Consider the following 25,642-nt stretch of genomic DNA (forward strand, 5'->3'; position numbering starts at 1 on the left):
TTATTTTGCAATGAAGTATTCTTTTATCTATTACACCTATAGTCTATACTAGAGATTAAAGGTAACCTATTACACCTAGGAGAACTGTGTAGATAGTCTATACTAGAGGTTAAAGGTAACCTATTACACCTAGGAGAACTGTGTAGATAGTCTATACTAGAGGATAAAGGTAACAATAGAGATGACAAAAGTTTTCATTAAAACTAAGAAAAGTTATTCATGTATAACAGTAAATTGATTTTAATTTTTTTTTATTCAGACTTCCATATTCAGAGGGGAATCAGTAAGGAGAAACTAGATTTCCAGTTGGATAAAATAGCAGTTGTTTGTGATAGAATCTATGATCACTTGCCAGAGATAAAACAGCACATAAAAAGTAAAAAGGAAGGGGATGGAACTCCCCAACAGAAATCTCCTAGACCTGCTAGAATAGTTGGGGCCAAAACACCTCCTCATGTTGCCCAACTTGGGCAGGTGAAACCCCCTTATCAAAACATGTCCCAAAGACAACAAGCAAGGAAGGGAAAACGGACTAAATCATTGCCAAAGGTGACAGATGTATACATTGATAACCCTGAAGATTATGATAAGGGATCATCTAGGCCTACAACTCGAATTGCTACTGGTACATCATTGTCCTCGCTACCAGGCACATATTCCTCTCCGGTACATATACGACCTAAACCAACAACTGCCAATATGGTGTCACAACCTGTTATACAAGTGCCGATGAGGGTGGTGAGATGTCCTATTTCTTCTGTTCAGAACACTCCTAGTTTTGTCCAAACCCCAATCCGAGCTGTTGGGCCAACAGTAGTCAATGTGCCTGTTGGAGGAATAAAGCCCGCTGTTCAATCTCTTATTTTAGAGCCTCAAGTCATCAAAGGGACTTCCTATTATAAGGGTGTTAACCAGCTTGTGACAAGTAGTACTGGAAATTCTAAATCTAGCAATGTTCAGTCCTTTTCAATACCTATCAATGTTCCATCTTCACCCATTGAATCTCTTCCTGTATTGCTGGAAGACAGTGTTACTTCACTGAGTAGCTTATCCCAAAAGACCGTCAGCACATCCTCATCACAGCAAACTGATTTAAAAAAATCATCAGAAGCTCATTCTTCACCGCAGCAATCACCAACCGATTTTAGATCCATTATTGGAAAAATAATCCAGAAAAATGTTATCGCATCTCAAGATGAAAAAGATAGTACCGGTAGCTCTAGCCTACAACAGAGTCAAGCTGAAAAGCACTTTGAGAATAATTTTCCATCATTTGATGAAAATCTTTTAAAAGATCAAATTCTTGATGACACAACGGGTGAAATAATTAATGTAGTCTTAAATGATGAGGGAAATGAAAATAGCAATAGTTCTGAGAAAAACTCTGAATGTTCTAATACTTCGGAGGTCAAAGATCATTTCTCTGAAGCTTCTAGCAATGATGATGATGACTTAAAGAGCATGGAAGTTGAGGAAATTTCAAATAATCTTGAAAAAACTTTACAAGAAGATGAAAAGACTAATTCAAAATCAAATGAGGCTGAGGCTAAAGATGATGAACCAAATATTGAATCGTTACTTGATGACATAAGAGCACTAAGTCAGGAGGATGACGGTGATGCTAAAATCTCTCCTTCAAAATCTTTTACTGGGGTTGATATATCAAAACAAGCTGAGATTGAACTGTCATGTACAGAAACTTTGGAGGATAAAAAACTTGATCAAGTTGATGGTGGCCTATTTAACTTACCTGACAATAAAGAAATAGGTAATCATGGAAACCTATCGGATGCTGATTCTAATAATAGTGCTAGAACAAACGTTTACATGGAGGACTCTGACGGAAATGTCAGCATAGCTGGCGATATAGATGACAATCTTGGTATGCCACGCAGTCCTAAAGTTGTCTCTGTAATGTCTATTTCTGATGTCATCGCCAGTAATCTTAGTGATGTTGATGACACAAATCAACGAGAAAACAGTGAATCTTCATAGCGTCTATTGAAATTAAGTTCTTGTTAAGATTTTTAGTTTTGTTAAAATATGTAAATAATTTGCATAGCAGATATTAATCATGAGATTTTGTTAATTTTTATGTTTCAAGTTATTATTTGGTCTTTTCATGTAGTAAGAATCAAGTATTTTTCATGTATGTAAGTTTTTTTTCTGAATCTAGAATGCATTTTTGATGTTTGTTTACAAGGTTTTGCCCTTTGGATTTGTGTGTTATGAAAGCCTGTGTTCTTGTACAGTGTTTTGGTAGTAGTCCTTATTCTGTTGGAGAAACAATCTAATTAAAATTAGACCCATCAATTGTTTCAATCAGTAACTGCACATAGGATCTAACAACACTCCATTCTACTTTCTGTTCAGATGATCTTTTCGGAATCCTCTGGTGTTTTCCCTTTGAATAATACTATCAAAATCATGTCAGATTAATTCTGATGGGTTGATCAGGAAGGTCAGCTGAACAGAAAGAAATATAAAATGTTGTTAGATCCTACATGCAGTGACTGAATGGAACAATTGATGTTAGATTGTTGGAAAAACAGAAAATAGTTTAAGCAGCATTGAGATTCTTTAGTTTATAATAAATCAATCTGTTCAATAATAGCACTTTAAGTATACATAGTCCTAATTATATCCAAGTTCATTTTGTGCTGGTACATAACTGAGATTATACAACTTTTATTATATCATTGTCCCAATTAGGAAATATTTTTTTTGTCATTGAGACGAAGTGTTCTTTTGGTTTTAAATTCAAATTTGCGTTAAATGAATATATATTTTATGAAATGACAGCATAGACCAACCAATTTATATGACCTTAGTAGCAGCCTAATTTTTTTTATTTAGGATGGCCTTATGCATTGCATTTATCAATTTCAGTCAATTATTTGACTCAGTACATGCAAATTGTTTCCTTTTTTAAATTAGCATGCAACTTATTTTACATACAGAAATTTTAAGAGCAAAATATTGGTATAATTATAGTAATTTCTGGAAGGACTTAAAAATTAATTTCATGAATGCTTTCAAAATTTATGTACTTTGCATACATTTATATGAGATCCTGATGAGATATAGTTTATAGTAATGGTCATGAAGTTGACTATTAATAAAAAATTTTCCCAGATCCCTGAGTGTGGCTTGCTAATTTGGAGAAATGTTAACTCGTTAATATATTATCATTCCAGTTGTCTTTATCAATCTGATTATGTTGAAATATTTGAATTGTCAATACATGACATGTATTTTGATGTTTTCAGGAAAAAAATAGCGCACTGTTTTTGATGCATATAATATACCTTTAAATAATTGTTGTTTTTTTTTTCTTTGCAAAATTATCCGAACCTTGTAAAATTTTCATGTTGTAGCATGTTACCTAAGTCCTTTAGATTTGAAAATGTCAATAATAATTATGAAGTTTTCTTCCTGAAACTTGCAGGGATGTTGATTTTGAAACAGGATAACAAATATTATAGTGAATAAAACAGTTAACTTTAGATCATATAGTTCATATTCCTTTGACTGATTGACCTGATGAAACTTCTTTAGGTAGTTAATTGGTCAACAAAGATGGAGATTTAAATTTTCCACCAGACATAGGTTGAAATACCTATGAAATAATAGCAAATTTAAATCTCCTTTTCAGTTGTCCATATAACTACCCAAGGCAGTTCATCATGTAGTGGCAATTCAATCAAGGGAAGACCTACTGTATCCCCTGAAGTTAGCTATTGTTTTTGCTGTAAACTCATTTCATCTATTTCATATCCATGAATCTGTAAATTTTGCTTTATATGTATCGTTTTGAAAAACCTAAGGGTTATGTTATTCTGTGATAAATCATGTGTTTTTAATTTCCATCTTGTGTTCAGAACTGCATATCTTACTTGTAAATATTGTACAGTGGCCAGTCATTATCATTTAAGGAGGTAGACCTAGGGTAAGGGACATAACTCATGAAGTCAGTGATATGTTTGTATCATATTCAATTTTACCAAAGGCTATCAAGTTTTCATTTGACTCAGAATGAAATCAATCTAAGTTACTTTGATGCTTACATGACATTGATGTAAAATGCTGAATACAAACGTTCCAATGATTTGTAAGGGTTGTGTCCCTTACCCTTGGTCTACCTCCTTAAGATTATTTTGCCTTTTTCACATTCAAAATCCATTGTATATAAAATCAGTGATAAATTAAATTCTTTATACAAACATGATTATGCTGTTTTATTTTACTCCATTCAGTACTTCATGTATCAGATTTCTTGGAAAGAGCAAGTGGTGTTACACTATCTTTTTGATATGATTATTTTGACAGTGTTTGCAGGATTAAACAGGTGTGAATGTATGAAGTTGCCCAAAAGCTTAAAAATACTAGTATAAGCCGAAGTTTATAAGCAGAAAAAATACAGAATTTTATGAAAAAGTCAAGCTACCCAGATTTTTTTTGTAAAGGTTCAACCCTAAATCTTTAACCCTGGTATCCATGCATGCAGTGTGTAGTTTCTGAAGGGAAAATATGTGTATCACAATTTAAAATGAATGTGTCTTACAGAGAACTAACAAAACATGTACAACGATTTTAATAGTTAAGATGTTGACCAATCAAAAGAAATGGAGACTGAAACACATAACTATGTCACTACATTGTTCAAAGATCAACAATGCTAATCAATAATTTTAATGTATCATATGGAAAGTGAATGGAACAATTTTAAAGCTTCAAAATCAGTGTTAATAAGAATTTTTTGTTATAGGTGACTAAGTCACAAGTTGATCATTTTCAACTTGCCGTAAAATGGTGTAACCACTTTTAATATTTGCTCCATGTTCAAAATTTTAAATCTTTTGTCCAGATGGCAAGTTACTTTGAGATATACTAATTTTTCACTTGAGATGCCATGTTAGCATGAATTATAAAATTGAATTCAAGAAATAGAAAAGAAAAGCAAGAAAAGTTAAACAGAATGGATCATGAATTATATCACCAGCCAGGTGGTACCAAATACTAAAATTGGTACTCACTGCTTGTAAATAGAATGATGACTGGTTGCTTAAGGGTCAGAATAATCAGTCTGAACAAGGTGGCATGCCCTCTGCTTGTTGTTGGTTCTGTGTGCTAGCACATCAGATTTGACTAAGCATTTTGGACAAGTACAGAACAGTGTTTGATCAAATACTGTTATGAAATGCATGAAAAACCTGCCATAGGACATCAAACTACAACCAATTGGCAAACAGTGCATCTTAGTAGTCTTTAGGCAGATAGTGAACAGCTAAGCAATTGAAAAAAATAGTGACAAGAAAACCATATGCCATTCAGACTTAACCAATGCCTTGATGCATAATGGCATTTACTTGACTATTAAATCAGATCACTAAACAGACATTTGCTATTGTCACTTATTTGGATGAGTTAGGCGAACCCTGAATTATCTTATGTTTAATAAGTATTATTTGCTGTGAAAAAAAAAAAGAATTTCATACTTGATTCTTTAACTATACTTATCATTGGGACTGCATTTGTATAAAGTTTGCTATTATGATAAAGTTTACAAAAAGTTTTGGTAAAGTTTACAATGTGAACCGAAATTTATTAATTAATCTCACCCCTACAGTGCTTTCAGCACTTTGATAAATGCATGTACTATGCCACATATGAATAGGCTATGGATATACTATCTTCTCTTGGTTGTCTATCAAATAAAAAGGAAGGAAAAACTTAAACATTTAAGTTTTTAGTAAGTCAAAATGATTTCATTTATTTGGGACTGTATTAATACAAATGTATATTTTGAAATTAAGATGGAACCAGAACATGCGACATTAACAGGACAAAAAAGCTTTTTGTCGTATTACAGAGATACAGTTGAAGAATGAGAACAAATTAAACAAATTGAAAAAAAGTCCTGGTAAATTAAACTGGTCAGTGCATTAACTGCTGCTTATTGTAAAATGTTAACATTTATGAAATGATTGAAATAATTGGAATACTAAATCTCCAAAAATGAGCATCAATATTCCAAATAAATAAATTGTATTTTAAAATTAAAAAAGATTGTTTAGCTTATGCATTAATGTGTTTTTAACTGTGACAGCTTTACATGTAGCAAATCCTTGACTAAATTAAATTGTTGATCTGCATGGTAAGTCAAAGTGTACAAAAATGCCTAATTATAACTATTTATAATTCATTTATAAATATTTATAATGATGATGTTATTTATAAATATTAATTAATAGGTATATTTGTCCACTTTGGCTTGTCATAGATCTGAATGTTTAGTTTGTTTTTTTTTTGGAATCATTGCTATCTTGTCATCGAATGAATGCTTACTTATTACACTGGCTATTTTTTTTTGCTATCAACACTTTTATCAATGGAAAATAAATTATCATAAACAATTTATGTTGTAAATGAGCAATAAAGGGCTAATATTATGCTACGAAATTCTTCTCTTCTAATCACCCTTTATTGGGCCCCACACTGACTGATTGGTTTTGACCAATCGAAGTGTGAATTTTTTAAACGACCTTGGCCGATCCGCCTCAGTGCGATTGACGTCATCAAGGAAAATTTTGTCGGGCAGTCTGGGATGTGCCCGAAAACTGTGCTTTATCATTGAGAACGCGTCAATCTTTTATTTAAATAATTAGCTATTTAATTTTGTAAGTTGCACTTTTGTCGCTGAGTAGTTACTGGAAGCAAATACGGATCGAACGGCGAAATTGAGTCGTTCTTTGTACAAAGAGAAAGACTCGCCACGCCATATTTGTTCTTGAAGTTGAAAAGATGAAGGAAATTCCAGCGATACAACATATTACAGTGTCAGACGTTACAGGTAATACACTTCTTTTAATATCATGAAGACAAAATCGATGACACAGTATATCATTGCTGATTTAACGACTTTGAAGAGCAGAAGTCTAAAAAAATGTTTCCTTACAGTTCATCCCTCGTTTTCCGTCCAAGAAGTTATGCTTCCCGATACAATGAATATGATTGTACACCCTTTAGTATTAAAGGGTGTCTTTAACTAGTTTCACGTGATAAAATGGGTGCTTTTATTTAAAACCCTTATTGGTAAAATTCCAGTTATAACCAGTTAAAACTTGGTGGAAGTTTTCTATAAAACTAGAAAATACTGGTTTATCAACTAGAAATATACTTCCAGTAATATAATGCAATCTGCACAGTGTTCTTTTTAACTTTGTATCTATGAAGACTAAAGCTGTTATATTCCTTGTTGATGATTTCGAAATGGGATTGCATGAACCTAAACGTGATTCTATTGAATATTATGGACCTAAATGTAAAAGTTCGTGTGATTCCATTACAGGTCTTGCTGAATTAGCTCATAGAGAATACCAAGCAGGAAATTATGAAAATGCAGAACAGTTATGTATGCAGTTGTGGAGACAAGAGCCTGATAACACGGGTGTTCTATTGTTACTCAGTTCTACACATTTTCAGTGCAGAAGGCTGGATAGGTATTGTAGCTCTTCTTGATGTCAAAATATTTCATTTTGAAAAGTCAGATTTCCTTTGTATGTGAGCAGCCATTTTCTCATTTGGGCAAAATTTTAAAAAAACTACAGGTTATAGTTTTAAGTTATTACAGAAAACTGCACAGTTTTAAGTTTTGATAGCTATATTTAAAACTTGTATTTTGGAATTTTTGCCCTTCCTGATTGGGAATTTCCACAAATTACATGTACAACAATTCTAACAAAAATCACAACAGCTTTTTTTCATTAGTGAGTTGTGAATTAAGTTTTTGTTAGGAAAATGTTGAATCTGATTGACTGAATGTAACTTACTGTTCCAATGCTGTATTTCTATATAAAAACGATTCTTTTTCAATTGCAGGTCAGCTTATTTCAGTCAGTTAGCCATTAAACAAAACCCAATGTTGGCAGAAGCATATTCAAATCTAGGAAATGTATACAAAGAACGTGGACAGTTACAGGAAGCCTTAGAAAATTACAGACATGCTGTTAGGTTAAAGCCAGACTTCATTGATGGATACATCAACTTAGCAGCAGCCCTTGTAGCAGCTGGTGATTTGGAACAAGCAGTTCAAGCCTATGTTACAGCTCTTCAGTATAACCCTGTAAGTATTATTGGTACTTCTTAACCCTCTGATCTGAACATTAAAAACTACATAATGTAGCTGATCAATGTTTTGGGGGTTCAAATAGGATTCCAAGACAGATCAGTTCAGAAGCAGTTAAGATTAGGATTAAGTGAATGAAGCACCTAATAAAAATTCAAACTTTCAAGAGGGTGTCTGCATATGATTAAGGTCACGTATCTCAGACCCTCTAATGTAAACCTTTTTTTTTGCACATTAATATACTTGATGTCATTTACCTGACTTGGTTGTTTGTAAGATAACAAATTTAATTCTGCTACCATACTTGCTTATATTTATATATAAACTTGAAATGTGGTTGTATTTAAACATAAAAATACAAGGTACCTTCATTAGTTTTGATATTAACATCACTATGTCTTATTTTATTCTTTACTTTCAATTAAATTTCATTATACTTGTGTTCTTTCAGGACCTTTACTGTGTGAGAAGTGATCTTGGGAATTTATTAAAAGCTCTTGGAAGATTGGATGAAGCTAAGGTATAAAGATTATAAAATATTTAATGAGCAATGGTGAACATTTTAAGAAAATCTCTTTAGTAAGTGTCAGGGGATAAAGGAATAAAAAGGCATTTTTACAGGTATTTATACCTTTGAAGACATTTTAAATGCAAGTTCATGTGGAAGAAATCAAGAAAGCAATATGGTTTTTCACAATACTTTCTCTTCTGGCATGGGGCAGATTTTTTTTTTAAAGCTAAATAGAAGCATGAACTTGCAAGAGATTGTCTTTTAAGGCGTCCTTTATTTGTGTGATAAATGCAACATATTTCAGAAAGAATGAACAAAATGTCAATAGAACACATAGAATTTTCCTAACATTCTCTCCTGTTGTCATTGTACAGAACTATGAGGTGAAATATTTAGGGAGAAGCTAGAAATGTATATCAAACACTGCTGTACTATTACAATTAGTGAGATATGTGTACAAAATTCTGTCGATTGTATTTGACATTCTGTTTTCTGGAGAATTTTTCATTTTTACAGAATCAAAGAAAATAAAAAGCTCAGTAATACAGTTCCATGCATGAATTTTTGTTGTATATAAGAAAAATTATAGCTCACATTTATCTGTTCTTCTTGAGTAATTGCAATTTATTAAAAATCAATTTTTATGAAGTAGTCAATTCTGTGTTCTTCATGAGTAATTGCAATTTGTTTGAATCAATTTTTAAGTAATCAAATTGAGATGTGAGCTTTGACAAATAAACAGTTAGCTACGCATGGTACAAAATTAATGATCTTTTTAGGTGGAGATATTAATTGATGTGTAACCTGTGAAATGCCTTCTTATTCTTGCATTGCAGTTAACTGCTGATTCTTGGGGAAGTAGATTTTTTTGAATATTTACTGTATGTTTCAAATAGCTTACTGGTATTGTGCAATGTTAAAGATTCAGTTATGAATTTAAATCTTCATTATTAATGTAAAAAAATTCACATGTGTTTATGCACTGGTAGCTAAAAGTAGACATGCTTTGAATGGAGTAATTATGAAGCTGTTTGAAATGTACAGAACTTTTGCATCTTTGTACAAACTGCTCATGCTTGAGACTATATTACTAAACAAGAGCTACTAATACTTACTTTATTAGATACTAATGAATCATCTTTTTTATCATTTCTATAATAGAAATAGAATGCTGGTAACTTAATCGTACCACGAGGGCACAGTTTATGGAACAAGACACTTGGAATTCAGTGTGACCTTTCAATGGTAAATACGGCAAATTCACTGAGGTAAAATGAGGTATTGTATAAAGGGAATTCTAAAAAAAGTTGTTCATCAACTTTCATTAGGCTCTATACTGACTTTGGCAAGTATCTGGCATCCAATTTTGATTTAGAATAATGAAGAATACTGTAGAACATTTGGATGAAAATTATTTAAGCTTGACTGTTTGACAGGAAGGCTCCATTATTTGAACTCAACTGTTCCAAATTGACAGTTTTCTATTTTACTAAAATAATAATGGAAGTTTTGGCCTGAAATCAAATTTCTTATCAACACTGTAAAAGGTTGGAAGATGAAGTTTTGAAAGGTTCATGTTGAAGTCTTGGAAGCGCTTCCAAGCACGCGCTTTGCGGGCGCTTGCGGTCGCTGCAGAGATGTATTTTTCAGTTCAAGCAGACTTTCAGATATGTTGACTGTTATTTAGATTTAATGCTCCTTCTATATTGAGACATTATGCTACTTTCAGCAAAGTCTTGTATGAAATTGTCTTAAATTCATCTGCATATTAAGCTTTTAAATGATATGAAAATGTTTTGTCATTGTTGAAAGTCACTCACTGAAAAATATATCTTAGGTGGCTGAATTTTTAAAATGGAATTCTGACCATGAATAATTGAACTTCACTGCTGCAAAAACTTCAAACCAAATGAATTCGTTACAAAATTATTATAAAGAATTGAATTAGTTTGGCAAAGTCATGATTGACTGTCAACAATCATGATAGTAGCTGATATATATGTAATTTATGTTTACTTCTTTGGCTGTGTTATTTGAAAGACATGCTATCAGTATTGAAGGGATTTTATGTCTTGCTTGCAGTTTCATTGACAAGGAAACTTTGTGGTTCAAAATCATGTGCTACTGTTAAAAATTATAATAAAATCTCAAGTGTTGTTCTCTTGCAAGTATTTCAACTTGCGACATGTTTGACCTAATTTTACTTTGATATTTATGACTACATGAGATGATGAGCATCGGGGTTCCTCTGTCAGAAATTCATGCCACATCCAGCGCTAGCGTAGGAGCGCAGCAGAGCTGGCACATGGCAAATCAAGGCGATAGCGTTGGTGTTGACACAGAATTGGATAATGTTATTTTCTGATTTTTTAGGCATGCTATTTGAAAGCCATAGAGACTCAGCCAAATTTTGCTGTTGCATGGAGTAATTTAGGATGTGTGTTCAATGCACAAGGTGAAATATGGTTAGCCATCCACCATTTTGAAAAGGTAAGTCTGCTTGCGACTCAATTTATAGATTATTTTGTTGTTCCAATCCTCATATGAAATTGGTAACATACTTGTTTTCACTAGAAAATCGTAAAGGAATGGCACTGCACTTTAGGATAAATGACAATGAAGTGTTATAAGAAGTTGTACAGTTAATTCAAATACTTGCAATGTAGATCACTGAACTTTTCAGGCTGTTGCACTGGATTCCAACTTCCTGGATGCATACATTAACTTAGGAAATGTACTGAAAGAAGCTAGGATATTTGACAGGTATGAGGAAACATATTTAAAGGAAATACAACATGGTGGTATTTTTATGGAAATATTTCCAGGCAGTGATTTAGATAAATATTTTGAGAATGACATTGGAATATTTCCAGCTGCCCCATTTTAACACAATCATTACATATGCAGCTTACTGGTACTTAATAAAAAAAGATATATTAATTACCTTATATGAATATCTTAAATAAATAATTGATATTATTGAAAAATATTTATTTTCGTGCATTCAGAACTAGTATTTAAAGTAGTGTTAAAACTTAAAAAAGTGTACTAGTTTTTTTTTACCAGATATCATTTTTATTTTATACTTGTACAAGTTTGTTCTCTAAAATCTAATCTGGTTTCTTACAGAGCTGTTGCAGCTTATTTGAGAGCCCTGAACCTGAGTCCAAACCATGCTGTTGTTCATGGAAATCTTGCCTGTGTCTACTATGAACAAGGGTATGTCAGAAGTCATTCTGTTTGATTCCCATGGAACTAGTCCTTAACATTGATTCTTATGTCACGAGTCATTCATTTTGAAACAACCTTTTCAAAAATTCCTTATTGATAGAAAAGAAAAACAAGGAAAATAGCCAAATTATGAGACTAAAAACAGAAATAATGGTAAATATTAGAATAATACTCGTTAAACATTTTTTTTTTTGACAAATTTATCTGGAAATATTAGGTTTCAACACAAATTTTTGATTTCAATTTTTGATTTTATTTTTTTATTGGTTATTTTATTTTTCTCTGTTTCAGATTGATAGATCTTGCCATTGATACCTACAAAAGAGCAATAGAATTACAACCTAACTTCCCAGATGCATATTGTAATTTAGCAAATGCCTTGAAAGAAAAAGGAAAAGTAAGCGAGCTTTTCTCTTGTCAAAGTTGATTTCCCAAAATTTGTGAAGTCAAATATTATTATAGTTCTTCAGTCTGAATTGTAAACTACAGATATGAAATTATATTTTATTTAAAACTTTGTGAGATATACTTCTTTAGCTCTAACTATTCTTAGCCAAATGCCAAGTTAATACTAGTTATTCACGATCAGGTTGCTGATGCTGAAGAATGTTACAACACGGCCCTCAAGCTATGTCCAACCCATGCAGATTCCCTCAACAATCTGGCTAACATCAAAAGGGAGCAGGGTTTTACAGAAGAGGCTGTTCGACTATATTTGAAAGCTTTAGAAGTGTACCCAGAGTTTGCTGTTGCCCATTCTAATCTTGCCAGTGTTCTTCAACAGCAAGGGAAGCTTCATGAAGCTTTACTACATTACAAGGAGGCTATCAGGTTAATATTATACACAATTTTAATGTCAATAAAAATATGTTTTGAAAATGTTTTTTTTACTTTCAGAAATATTTTTGTTTTCATTATTATTCTGTTGTGTGTGTGTGTTTTTTTTTTCCATACCTTATTTCTGTTAGGCCAAAGCAACGAAACTCGAGAACCCTGTGATATATTTTAATATTCTCATAAACCCCGATATCTCTGAAAAATATTTCTTGGCTTTTTTTCTCTGGAACTTAAAGTCACACAATGATATTTGAAGTACATCTTAAGGTAGGGGTCTTTTAACACATTTATTGATTAAAGTTTGTAAAATGTCATATTTACAGACTTAATACATTTCAGTAAAATGATATTGAGATCAGGATAAGCTATTAAAGTCAACAGTAGCTTGTAATTACATGTATCTTATTCAATATTTTGGAATTGTGAAAAATCTTCTGTATTTCAAATTTTATTTATATGTGTATAATTGACTTATTTCAGAATTTCTCCGACATTTGCTGATGCCTACTCTAACATGGGAAACACATTAAAAGAAATGCAGGATATACAAGGAGCATTACAGTGTTATACCAGAGCTATTCAGATTAACCCAGCCTTTGCAGATGCACATAGCAATCTAGCATCTATTCACAAGGTATACTTAAAAAGTTACTAAAGTATTGAGACAGTAAGTGTACTGATGAATATAGGAAGAAGAAAAAAAACACATATCTTGCTGTAAATGATACTTTTGCAATTTTATATCCCAAATCCTACCAAATGAGCCAGTTCTGTTTGTTTTCAAAGTATTTATGATTTAAACGGAATGTATTTAGTATTTGATTTTGTTTTCAATATGAAGTGAAAAAGTTAATAGTACAATTCTGTATTTTTAGGATTCTGGAAATATACCAGAAGCTATTTCATCATATAGAACAGCACTAAAATTGAAACCTGACTTCCCTGATGCATACTGTAACTTGGCTCACTGCTTACAGGTAGGTTTAACATGATCTTATTATAATCTTATGAAATTGCCTTTCTGGTGTTATTACAGATTGAGAACTTCTTACGATGTACATTATAGTGTCCTTGTTTCAGTGATTGTTAACCATTAATTTTTCTACTTGTAAATAGTTCGGTGAAAAATACTGGCATGAACTTATTACAGTAAGAAAGATCTTATATGTTAAAAAAAGGAAATCTATCTTTAATTAATATTAGCTTAATTATAAACTTGCAATATTATGCTATTTTTGAATACTTAATGAAATGCCATGACCATTTTACATGCAACACAAATTTCCTTCTAGTGAATGATTATCAAATGTTTACAGATAGTATGTGACTGGAGTGAATACCCTGCCAGAATGAAGCGGTTGGTTACAATTGTCCAAGACCAGCTGGAGAAGAACAGATTACCATCAGTTCATCCACATCACAGCATGTTATACCCACTTTCTCACTCCATGAGGAAAGCTATTGCAGCTAGACATGCCAGTCTTTGTCTAGAAAAGGTACAATGAATTAGTTAATTAAATGATAACAAAAATGATTTATTTGACAGTTAACATAAAAAAAGTGATACAAGGAAAAAAATAGAGAACTAAAAATACTACAGAGAAAGGAAAAGAAAAATATCTTTTGTATAAGGTAATGTTAAACCTGCAAAGTAAAAATTCAGTTTCATATACATTTTTATGAGTGATTTTTTTTTTTCTTCAGATAAATGTATTACATAAGCCCCCATTTGAACATCCCCACACTCAAGCTGACCCTACAGCACGATTGAAAGTTGGATATGTCAGCTCTGATTTCTGTAATCATCCTACATCCCATCTAATGCAGAGTATACCTGGAATGCACGATAAGAGTCAAGTAGAGGTAAGTGTTTTGTATTTTGGATTAACTCCCTTTGTACATTTTGTTATTCTTGAATCAGAGTGGTGTTAATTTTTACCGGTGTTTACGAAATAGTTGTTGATAAACTTTGAATTTTTAAGTACCAATAAGATTTTTCTTGAGAAACCCTATGCTATATGGCTCACAATCTTAAATAAAAACCACCCATCAAATTTTATTAGATGTGCCTCCCGACCCCTCCCCCTTTCACAATTAATTCCGGAATAGCCCTTAGGTAGCCAAAGGTTTACTTGAGAAACCCTATGCTATCTGTGACTAAATGTTCATATTTTGAAATTTTTACAGATATTCTGTTATTCACTAAGTCCAGATGATGGAACAACATTCAGAAATAAGATAGCAAGTGAAGCAGAACACTTCATAGATCTGTCACAGGTAAAGATTATTGTTTTTGCTATGTCAAATGAAGTTTAAAAGCATTTTTGTAAACATCCAAAACAAAATGAAGTTTGATAGTCGTTCTTTTTTAGATATGTTTATTAAAATATCTATACGTTGTAAACTGAATCTACAGCCATAATGTCTTCAAAAGTAACTAGATCTTAACAACTCTTAGGATAGAAATGACTCTTGAAAGTTCGTAAAATTGTTGATATAAATTTACAGGTCCCATGTAATGGAAAAGCTGCTGATAGAATATTTGCTGATGGTATTCAGATCTTAGTCAATATGAATGGTTATACAAAGGGAGCAAGAAATGAGTTGTTTGCCCTCAGACCTGCACCTGTTCAGGTATGGTTTCTGTGTTTGCAATCTTGGATGAAATGCTACTTTTTAATTTTCTTTCATTGAAGGTTTATACCTCCACTAAGAAGCAGGTGTTTTTTATTTTAATTTAATCCATGTACACGACCATTAATTTCTGTACCTAGATATCATTTTCTTCTGATTTAGAACAGAATTTAGCTGTCAAAGATAAAATTGTGTATTTTGTGTGTTTTTCTAAAGAATATTGCATGTACAAAGAATTTGAATGTCAAGTTCATTTTTTGTATGGCTTCAAAAGGTTATGTGGCTTGGATACCCTGGTACAAGCGGTGCTTCGTTTATGGACTACATCCTGACAGACAAGATCACTTCACCCATAGAGCTGGCTGATCAATACTCAGAGAAATTGGCATTCATGGCAGACACCTTCTTCATTGGAGACCATCAACAAATGTTCCCACATATTAAAGAGAAATTGTTAATTGAAGTTAATGGCAAGATATCTGACAATAACATTGTGTTAAATGGTGTTGATCTGGATGTTTTAAAGAGGACTGGAGAAATAAAGGTAATACTCCCATAATTACAAGCTACATATTTCAGACATGATCTTTTTCCGCTTATTAGCTTAATTCTGCTATTTCAAGTCCTTATTTTACCATTACGATTATTTTTTACTGTATATTTACTTCAGATTTTGCCAACTTCTGCTTTGTTTGTAGACCTCGTAAAACCATCTCTGATATTTTGAGAATGATATTCTGAACTTAAATTAAAAACCTTTTGTTGTATTTCCACAAGTGTGATAGCAGGAGTAAGTATGGCAAATCCTCCCTGAACTTTCTTTTGAAACTAAAAAAACACAATTGCCATTGTTACATATCCACAGGTATGTTAGTTTGAAAAGTATGACCTAATAAGATATTTTTTTTTTAGATAGAAGCTTGCCTTTGTGTAATCATAAAACCTTGTTTATTTAACTCAGATGACAACAAAGGTCAGCTTCAATTGAAGTTATTCTAAATTAACATTCACTATTTACAGAGAGTTCAGTATGAGGCTGAACATGGTGAGACAACTGATGAAGCTGATGGATCTCCAGCCAAGGTCACATTTGATGTGATGGACTTCAATGTTCAGAACATCATACAGACAATGATCCAGACCGGTTTGTCTCATTCTATGATCAATGATGTCGTGGTTCAGAATGGTGTCACCACTAACCAGACTAACAACAAAGCGGCTACTGGTGAGGAAATACCACAGAACATTATCATTAGTGCTAGGTGTCAATATAATTTGCCTGAAGATGCTATCGTCTATTGTAACTTTAACCAACTATATAAGATAGATCCAGCAACACTTGACATGTGGATTGAAATTCTGAAGAATGTTCCCAACAGTGTTTTATGGCTGCTGAGATTTCCAGCTGTTGGAGAGGCTAATGTTGTAAAAAGAGCTGCTGCTAGTGGTCTTCCATCAGAGAGGATTGTCTTCTCTCATGTTGCTCCAAAGGTATGCTCTATGGAAATATCTTATCTGTAAACTGTCTTGCTATAGACATTTGTCATTCTCATAAGCCCTGTCGGAATTGTAAAATGTAAAAATGGATCATATTTATATTTGTGTATGTAATGCTGTCTCCTGTCACTCCTATCCTATCAAGTACTCTAACAAAGAAGCTTATCCTAAAATTGTATCATTGCAAGGTCAAGTGTATTTTGGAGGTTATAACAAATGTGCTATATTTCAGGAGGAGCATGTAAGGAGAGGACAGTTGGCAGATTTATGTCTAGATACCCCATTATGTAACGGTCATACAACAGGCATGGATGTACTGTGGGCTGGTACTCCTATGATAACTCTGCCAGGTTTGTATTTAAATGGTGAGAAAACAACAAAATAGAGATTAAGCAGTCTTGGCAAAATTGGTTTGCAACAAGTCAAAATTTCTAATATAATGAAAATTTCTCCTTAACTGATATTTTGTTTGATATGTCAGATTTTAAACTTTTTGCCAAAACTGTTCAGATAAGAGAATTTTTAGCAGTAAATAAACATGAACTTTCTTTGCTGTGGTGGTTGTTTTGAAAAGATTTGTGTGTACCAATCTAAGGACTATCCCAGAATTAATTGTAAGGGGATGGGTTAGGAGCAGGAGGCATCTCTAATAAAATTTGATGAGTGGTTATTTAAAATAGTTAGCCAGTACAATTTAAGAAAATTATAAATTATTATTGTATGCATGGTGGGGTCAAATAAAAGTGCCTCTTGACCCTCCATACGTTTATTTTTGGAATAGAAATGGAAGTTCAGAAAATTTTTTTATTATAATGTGAAGCAGTCCAATTGAGTAGTATTATTTCCACATAAATTGTTGAAATGTAAAGTAACTCCTTATTGTCTACTTCAGATGATTGAAAAGGCATTGATAGAGAATAAACTAAACAAGACATGCACTTGCATTTTGAAGTAACAATCACTGGAAACTAGAATAACTGAGATGCATCTTGTGTATTGAACAAGTCCATAGTTTGCTTTATTCAGCATTAAAGAACTTCAGTATGTTTGTTTATATTAATGGGCTATAACTTAATATGAATTTTTTTTCAGGAGAAACCTTAGCATCTAGAGTGGCTTCCTCACAGCTCCATACATTAGGCTGTCCTGAATTGGTAGCAAACACAAGGGAAGAATATGTCAAAATTGCAACTAGACTAGGAAATGATGCACAATAGTAAGTAAAGTTGCATGTATATGATATTTCATGCAGGTCAACTATTATATATTGTCTAGTTCCAATGCCCTGCCAAGAATGATACATTGTAGATTGTAAATCATTACATGATTTTAAGTTGGAGCATTTTTTGTGTGATGATAGGAGGCCTTATTCATTGTATTTGGTAGGGATTGATATAATCTGAATTATGATAGAAGAAAATCCACTCTTTTAATTGAAACATTTTGACATTGACATCATGGCTGATATATATTTTTGTTTTAAATGCGTATGTCTTTCAGATGCTGTAATGATAAAATGCATTCATTACTGTTAGTAAATGTTTTTTCTTTTTTACAGTTTGAGAAAAATGAGAGCAAAAGTGTGGAAAGCAAGAACATCAAGTCCACTGTTTAGTTGTAGACATTATGCCAATAATATGGAAAAACTGTTCAAAGAAATGTGGAGGAAATATGAAAATGGGGAGGAAGTTGACCACATCACACGGACATAAGTCATCATCTTTCATTTAAAAGAGTCATTAATAGTGCTTCTCCTTAGTGTCGTTCTTATTGTGACTGACTATTCACTGTATATGTGTAGTGTGTATGTGCGTGTGCTGAATTGTGTGTGGAACTTTCACCTTTGTAAAAATGTAAATATCTAATCAACCTATTTCATTGTGAATTTCTCATTCTCCATTGGATAGTTGTGTGGCATTAATTGAGGGATGTATTAGTTTTTTGTTTGCCCTATAAATTATTCTGTTAGATTTTTTAATTGCCATCAGAAATGTAAAACTTATCTTGGAGCAAATTTCTTCCTTTAACTTATCAGATTTTTATTGCTAGTTCACTTCACATGTTAGGAGCTCTGTTTAGTAGTCCCTTCAGTGTGTACTAATTTTTATTAATGAATTTTGAACTACATGTAGGTTTTATGCCATTTTGTCTCATTTTTAGGTCTTTTTATTTATGAATTGTACATGCAAGGGTACTAAACATCATTTACATGTGTATCTGTAGATTAATGGTTTTATCAGGAATGCTTGGCATTTATTGTTATTTATTGAAAGAAAATTCAAACTAACTGTCTGTAAATTAATATAATTTACCTTCAAATCTTATTGTTTTTCTTCATTTTTGAGCCTTACCCTTTATTTATGACAGTAAACGTTAATTCATAGTGGTAGAAATGGAATGAAATTGTTTGCTTATTCGGGTATAAGGGAAAAAAATGTTGGTTCTGGTAAAGTGTTGAAAAGGGAACTTAACGTGTATTTGAGTGACTTGGAATTAAGATCCATACACCTTAACTGCTATCTCTTCCTAAAATCTAAATCACAGAATAATTATCGGATTCCCTTAATACAGGTAATAAACATTTGGGAGTGCATGAAATTAAGGTGTACATGTATGTATTCTCAGTACTGAAATAGTCAAAGTGCACAAAATTATCTATTATACTTTAAATATTACAAGAAAAACAATTAATTGAACCCGTTTCAAAAGAAATTGATCCATTAGCTTAACAAATATAACTTCAAACTCCTTTTAAAGTTAAATCAATGATTTCACTTGAAATATGTAGTTTAGTGATGGATTGAAATACATGTAGTATACTAACTATTAGAAAAGACAACCATCACAGTCATAATCCAAACAGTGAGGAGATTTTACGTAGGAAAACCATATTTAGTACAATGTACATGATTTAAGAATGATTGTGAACATCCGAAAGAGCCATAAAAGATGATAAAACAATATTCAAACTGTTTACTTGAAGTGGCAATAGTCGAACATGTCTAAACTGAACTGATTAAAGTTAACAACTGTCAATACCAAGATATACTCTGGAGTACCTTCGTAGAATAAAAAAAAAACTTTTTAAATGCATTAAAAAACAATTCTTGATCAGACAGCCCTCTCAATCATCACCGGGAAGCATGTAGGTAATGTGTGTGGTTTTGTCGGCTAGAGGATAGAGTGGTGACTGGTTGGTTTAGAATCCAAGTGGGTAAACATGCCTATCTACTTCAGTGAGCTAACAAACAGTGTGTCAGACCAGTAGAATTTACAAAGCATGGTCTGTTCAATTGGTTAAGTGTTCCTGTCCTGAAACGCATGAAAAATCTTACTTCCGATATTAAACCACAAGCTGTTGATCTTCAAACACTCTCAAATCTGAAAGGGGTTTGTAGTGACTGGTTACACTGACAGTGATTATTGCTTCACAATTTTGCACATTCATCATATGTATTGAGAGGGTGATCATGAAAGCTGGGGCTGGCAGAACTACTAAAAGATTACACTTTGATAGGAGGACACTGTCATATGCAGGGTAGAAAAAGGGCTTCATTTTAAATAATCTTGACTTGAACCGTAAGGGCCAAAAATAAGCATTTTCATGACATCCGGACATTTATTTGAGTAAATGTAAATGGATCTCTTTGAAATTGTACCACAAAGTCTCATGCCTTAATGGATGTATGGGCTTGATTTTGGCGATTGTGACTCAAAACTGCGTCGGAATTAGAGGCTAGAAACAAGAATGGATCTCTAAAATTGTAACACAAAGTGTTATACCATGAAAGGAAGCCTGAGATTGCTTTTGGGAGTAGCGACTCAAACAGTTTAGGAATTAGGTGCCAGAAACAAGCTTTTTTCATGATACCACAGGGTGCTATACCATCAAAGGAAGGTTGGATTGGTTTTGGGGGTTATTACTTGAACTGTTTATAAATTAGGGACTAGAGACCACCATTTTCATGGTGTCCAGAAAATAACTTTAAGTAAATAGATCTGAAATTGTTGCACAAGGTGCCATACCATGAAAGGATAGCTGGGATTGATTTTGGGTATTGTAACTTGAACTGATACCGACTGAAGGGCTAGAAGCTAGCATTTTACTAGTGTACAGATATCAACTTCAGTGAAAGTGAATGGGTCTCTTGAAATTGTACCAAATGTGCCATATCCTCAAAAGAATAGGTTGTGCTTATTGAGGAATAAGGGGCCACTGTCAAATTCTTTCCTTCTGTCAAATATGTTATCACAATCAACATTTAGAGCTGTACCAAGCTTGAAAGGTGCATCCATATTTGCCCCATGTGTTCTGGGGTGAAGCTCGGGGGTTGAACCAAAGAGTTATCGAGGAAATTAAGGTTCTAGCGGACATCAAAAGAAAACAATCCAGGGGCAAAGACCAAGCATGGAAAATAGACATACACAACAAAGAACATTAAGTAACTAAAATACTACATATTAAGTAACAAAAGCAAATGAGCAACTCGGACTCCACTAAAAACTGGGAGCATGGACCAGGTGCACTGGTAGGGTATTGCGTCTTTGAAGTATTCTAATCATATCTCATTTCAACATGTTTTAACCCAAAAAATGCTTACATTAACTCTAAATATACTACATGTAATAAGAAAAAATAAAATGTAAGTACATGTATTATATTGAATGCTTGTTGCAATTGACCTGGTAAAATATCAATTTAATGATTTTATTTCACAAATTGTAACACAGTATATAAGTCTCATCATTTATTTTAAGTTTAAAATTGATCCATAAATAGAAGAAAGACGATAACAACATATTAGCAGACATAACAATTAATTTGAAGATCCTAAGGTTTCATAAATTACTGAAACAGTGTATCTGAAGTGAAAGCCCCAGCTAACTGAAAGTGATGACCAATCACAATACTACAGAACATTTTCTGTGGCAGTGACTTGGAGTAAGGTGCAGGCCGCGGTGCCATTGTCCGTAAAATATATTCCCTAGCCGATGGCTGTGGAAAGTCTGATATTGCACTGTTTTTATTTTCTGGTGAAGCTTCTTCTTCGCTTATCATGTTCACTTCCTGAAATCAAACAAAATATTCTGTTATTGAAGATACAATGTTTACTTGCCAGACACTATAGAACAAGACAAGAGGATTAAACATGGGAAAAAAAGCCCATGAACACCAGGCAATGTAGTTAAATTGGCTAGTACCAATTGACTTTGGATATTGTAACTTGATGCCATATTTTTTCATCAGCACCATGAAAACTGATTTATTCAACGGGTCATAGTTTGCCTTCCCGGACTTGACTTTTTATGAGCAACTCGGCGGGTGTTTCTAGAAAAACAGAGGACGCTTACCCTACCGGTGCACCTGGTCCATGCTTCCAGTTTTTAGTGGAGTCCGAGTTGCTCATTTACTTTTGTTACTTTGTATGTATGATTTTAGTTACTTTATGTTCTTTGTTGTGTGTGTCTGTTTTCCATGTCTGGTCTTTGTCCCTGGATTACATTCTTTTGATTACCGCTATAACCTTGGTTCCCTTGATTACTCTTTTACTGTCTTGATTTAAATGATTAGCAATTGCACAATTCAGAGGCAAGTAACTATTAACTACCCTTCAAAAAACAAAATTGTGTCTGTAGTGGATTCATAAATTCCAATTTGGGGGGTGGTGGGTGGAATGGCTTAAAGGTGGGCATGCTCCAGTGATTTCCTGTCTTTTATTCAGAATTATAAGGAGACGATTCCCTTCAGATCTGCCTATAATTTCCTTCACACAGTAGTAAATTCTGGAATATGTAAAACCTCACCTTTTGCTGAGCAATAAACAACTGATGAAGACAAGATCCAACAGTTCCTTGGGAACCACCATCTATTTCCACCTCAGGTTTCTGTAGCATTTGTGTCAAAAACTGGGACAATTCCTCTTCTCTACTTGCATTATTTCCCTTCAGCAAATCTTTTGTGAACTTCGACCTCAGTGATTTAGCTTGTGCTATCATATTTTCAAGCATTGTTATAAGTCTCAAAAGATCCTAAAATGCAATAGAAACAGCTGAAATCTGTTTACAAATCAAGAAAATTTACCTATAAAAAAATTAGGGCCATTCTTTCAAATATTAGAAGAGGTAGGTAGAAACATTTTCCTCAAATCATTTTACCTTGTTTCTATAGCACATTTATTTGTTTCCATCTGAGCATATTAAAAAATGATAATAGAAACATTACAGTTGAAAGCAAAAATAAGGTACATAGGGAAACTGAAACACAAATACTTTTTGGCCTTAATGCTTCACTGGCTTAGTTAATGTATTCTTGTCTATTGGGCAAAGGAATTCAAAATTTCACATATATCAAGTTATACCAACAAAAAAATGTTGATGCTTTTTCTCTGCCATAAACAGCTACTTCTAAACGAGCTTACCTCATACTGTTTAGCATTCTGATTGAATGCCCTCGTGACCTTTGAAGCCCTAGTGATCACTTGTTCTAAGATTTCCTTTAGCCTGGGTATGTCTGAATCATCTGAAACAGAAAAGATATGCATTATGTAATCAAATACAACTTTCAATCCACCTCAAATGTCAGTAGTGAAACAGATTCCAACATCAGTGTTTGTGCATTACTATATTTATCCAAAGTGGGAAATACATTTATGATATTAAACCCTTAAAAGGAATTACAATAGGTCCTTTTGTAAATCACCCAGTTCATGTAGTAGGTGGCTGATGATGATCTCACTTAAAATTTTAGGCCTTAATCTGTCCCAGAATTTCATGGTGGAGGAAAGCACAAAATTCCATAATGGAAAATCTGTGAAAACCATAAGCTATGGTATTTTCCCCTAAAATCTTGCCACAAAACAACAGTGTAAAAGCCCTCCTATTTGAAGTCAAACTATCAACTACTCTTAACAGGAATAAATTGCTCACCATTTTCTACCACTTTTATAACAGCTGCATGAATTAAACAGGGCATCAGCTGAAGTATGATCTCTGATGGCTTCATTGCAGACAGAAAATGTAATACCTACAAACAAACAGGCACATTAGACTTGATTATAAAGGCATGTGGTACTAATGATGTATGTTATGCCATGTATAGGTGATTCAGTTTTCAATGTTTTTATACTGATTATCCTTTGAAGATTTCACATGGGAGATCTTATTTGTTTCAATTTTCTAAGAAATACATATATAATATGGGTAAACTTTAAAGGCAAAACAAAAAACTAAAATCAAAAACGACATAATAACATTAACAATAACATTTGATAAATGTTCGGTATCTTCTAATGTTTAAATCAATGTTTTTTTGTTGTTTTTTTTTATAAATAATAGCAGTTAAGTGTAAGTGTGCTAGAATCAGGCAAAATGGGAAAATCAGAAACATGCATGTCAAAAACCCAACAATCTGACAATGTTAGGATACCTTTTCTATTTGAAAAGATCATTATTTAACCTGTGCATCACTAGCTTGCTCAGAAATTTTTCAATAGAATGATAGAAAAATGAGGTTTCTGACAGAGTTACCTGCCCTTGAAATGTTCATTTTCAGTGTATTTCAATGTAAATTGTAACTCAATGGGCCAGCATGATATGGAAAATCTTGATTCTTATGGTGAATATAGTCAAATTAAACTTTAAAAATGATGTTTTTTTTTTTATACCATGTTTCACCCACCGCCTTATTCTAACAGATACTGACACGTAATTAAGCAAAACTGTGTTCAATGTCAAAGCACTTACAAAAATATGCATGTAAAGTGTTAAATTTATGATAACTTTTAACATACTGTGAGCTCATATACTTGTGAAAATAAGTACCATTACAGTTAAAGTATGTGAGAACATTAAAAATAAAATCAAATGGAATTTGTAATTACCTTTTCAGCTTCTTTCGTATCATCAAACAATCTTTTCTGTCTGTGAGCTGGGACAGCTTTGGCACTCTGCCAAGCTTCTACCCAAACATTTCCTGGAATCAGCATTCTCTGGCTAAGGTGGCCTTGATCTGAAGTACGTAAAAATATGTGTACACATATCCCAGACTTAAGTGGAATTATTAAAGGGAAATAAGGATTTAAATTCCCATTAAAATATTTTTATATCACAAAAACATTTTTAAAATTGAGTTCTACATAAATAGTCACATGCTTTTTTCTTCTATAATGAAGAAATATCAAAGAGAAAATAAGCCTTCCTCTCCGACAATGTCATCATCGAAGCACTTATTAAGTTTTTATTTCAGTATGTATTATTCATATGAAGAAAAGTCGTCTGTGAAGTTATTATCATTATCTTACATGGTGAGTTATCATTATCTTACTTGTTGAGTTATCATGATCTTACTTGGTGAGTTATCATTACTTACTTGTTGAGTTATCATTATCTTACATAATGAATTATCATTATCTTACTTGTTGAGTTATCATTATCTTACTTGGTGAACTATCATTACCTCACTTGGTGAGTTATCATTATCTTACTAGGTGAGTTATTATTATCTTACTTTGTGAACTATCATTATTGTACTTGGTGAGTTATAATAATCTTACTTGGAGAGTTATCATTAGAAGTATCTTCTATCCAATCTCTAGGGGAGTACCATCGTACAAAATCTTCTAGTACACATCCTGGATTGGCTGCCTGTACAAGGAAAAAAGTGTTTGTGAAATAATTAACTTTTTCAAAGTACAATTTTACATTGATATGACAGATTAGGCAATGTAATATGAACTAGTGAAATTAAAGTTTACAATTATCAATGGTTGTTGTGTGATTGTGACATATCAGTTGATAAACACCTG

At 32.7% G+C, this 25,642-nt stretch overlaps 3 protein-coding genes across 13 annotated transcripts in view; 2 read left to right on the forward strand and 1 right to left on the reverse strand.

The window, feature by feature from the left end:
- Positions 1–4,228, forward strand: part of LOC148605109 (uncharacterized) — a 43,561-nt gene extending 39,333 nt beyond the window's left edge. For all 3 annotated transcript variants that reach the window (XM_088549554.1, XM_088549553.1, XM_088549555.1), the window contains one exon: positions 260–4,228. In XM_088549554.1, coding sequence (XP_088405680.1) covers positions 260–1,995 — 1,736 coding nt within the window. In that variant the 3' untranslated portion in view covers positions 1,996–4,228. The remainder of the gene's footprint in view (positions 1–259) is intronic.
- Positions 4,229–6,557: 2,329 nt separating this feature from the next.
- Positions 6,558–19,157, forward strand: LOC148605110 (UDP-N-acetylglucosamine--peptide N-acetylglucosaminyltransferase 110 kDa subunit-like). Of its 5 annotated transcripts, none has more exons than XM_088549558.1 (20): positions 6,558–6,853; positions 7,352–7,502; positions 7,882–8,125; positions 8,580–8,648; positions 11,013–11,129; positions 11,323–11,402; positions 11,769–11,858; positions 12,162–12,267; positions 12,460–12,701; positions 13,188–13,341; positions 13,583–13,684; positions 14,024–14,203; positions 14,412–14,570; positions 14,895–14,984; positions 15,216–15,341; positions 15,616–15,885; positions 16,362–16,832; positions 17,071–17,203; positions 17,931–18,054; positions 18,397–19,157. In XM_088549558.1, exons 1-20 carry the CDS (start codon positions 6,805–6,807, stop codon positions 18,548–18,550), a joined length of 3,111 nt encoding a protein of 1,036 aa, XP_088405684.1. In that variant the 5' UTR covers positions 6,558–6,804; the 3' UTR covers positions 18,551–19,157. The 5 variants fall into 5 exon arrangements, with proteins under 5 accessions (XP_088405684.1, XP_088405685.1, XP_088405682.1 ...); XM_088549559.1 differs by having other exon boundaries at positions 17,071–17,188; XM_088549556.1 differs by lacking the exon at positions 6,558–6,853 and having other exon boundaries at positions 7,205–7,502.
- Positions 19,158–21,573: 2,416 nt separating this feature from the next.
- The window catches only part of LOC148605111 (rab3 GTPase-activating protein catalytic subunit-like), a 37,143-nt gene continuing 33,074 nt past the window's right edge, over positions 21,574–25,642 (reverse strand). For all 5 annotated transcript variants that reach the window (XM_088548709.1, XM_088548708.1, XM_088548706.1 and 2 more), the window contains 6 exons: positions 25,391–25,481; positions 24,719–24,846; positions 23,766–23,862; positions 23,258–23,358; positions 22,644–22,868; positions 21,574–21,906 (listed from right to left, as the gene is read on the reverse strand). In XM_088548709.1, the coding sequence (XP_088404835.1) occupies positions 21,685–21,906; positions 22,644–22,868; positions 23,258–23,358; positions 23,766–23,862; positions 24,719–24,846; positions 25,391–25,481 (864 nt within the window). In that variant the 3' untranslated portion in view covers positions 21,574–21,684. The remainder of the gene's footprint in view (positions 21,907–22,643; positions 22,869–23,257; positions 23,359–23,765; positions 23,863–24,718; positions 24,847–25,390; positions 25,482–25,642) is intronic.

The sequence above is a fragment of the Perna viridis genome, chromosome 10 (genome assembly GCF_037379345.1).
Source record: "Perna viridis isolate PV_CMFRI_1.1 ecotype Kerala chromosome 10, ASM3737934v1, whole genome shotgun sequence".
NCBI classification, from domain to species: Eukaryota; Metazoa; Mollusca; class Bivalvia; order Mytilida; family Mytilidae; genus Perna; species Perna viridis.

What these genes read in the sequence shown, in the direction of transcription:
- LOC148605110 (XM_088549556.1), top strand. Translation starts at nt 7,231, where the DNA reads ATGAAGACTAAAGCTGTTATATTCCTTGTTGATGATTTCGAAATGGGA. An exon ending in CCAGTCTTTGTCTAGAAAAG is followed by an intron (nt 14,204 to 14,411) that starts GTACAATGAATT and finishes TTTTTTCTTCAG; the next exon opens with ATAAATGTATTACATAAGCC. An exon ending in AGAGGACTGGAGAAATAAAG is followed by an intron (nt 15,886 to 16,361) that starts GTAATACTCCCA and finishes CACTATTTACAG; the next exon opens with AGAGTTCAGTATGAGGCTGA.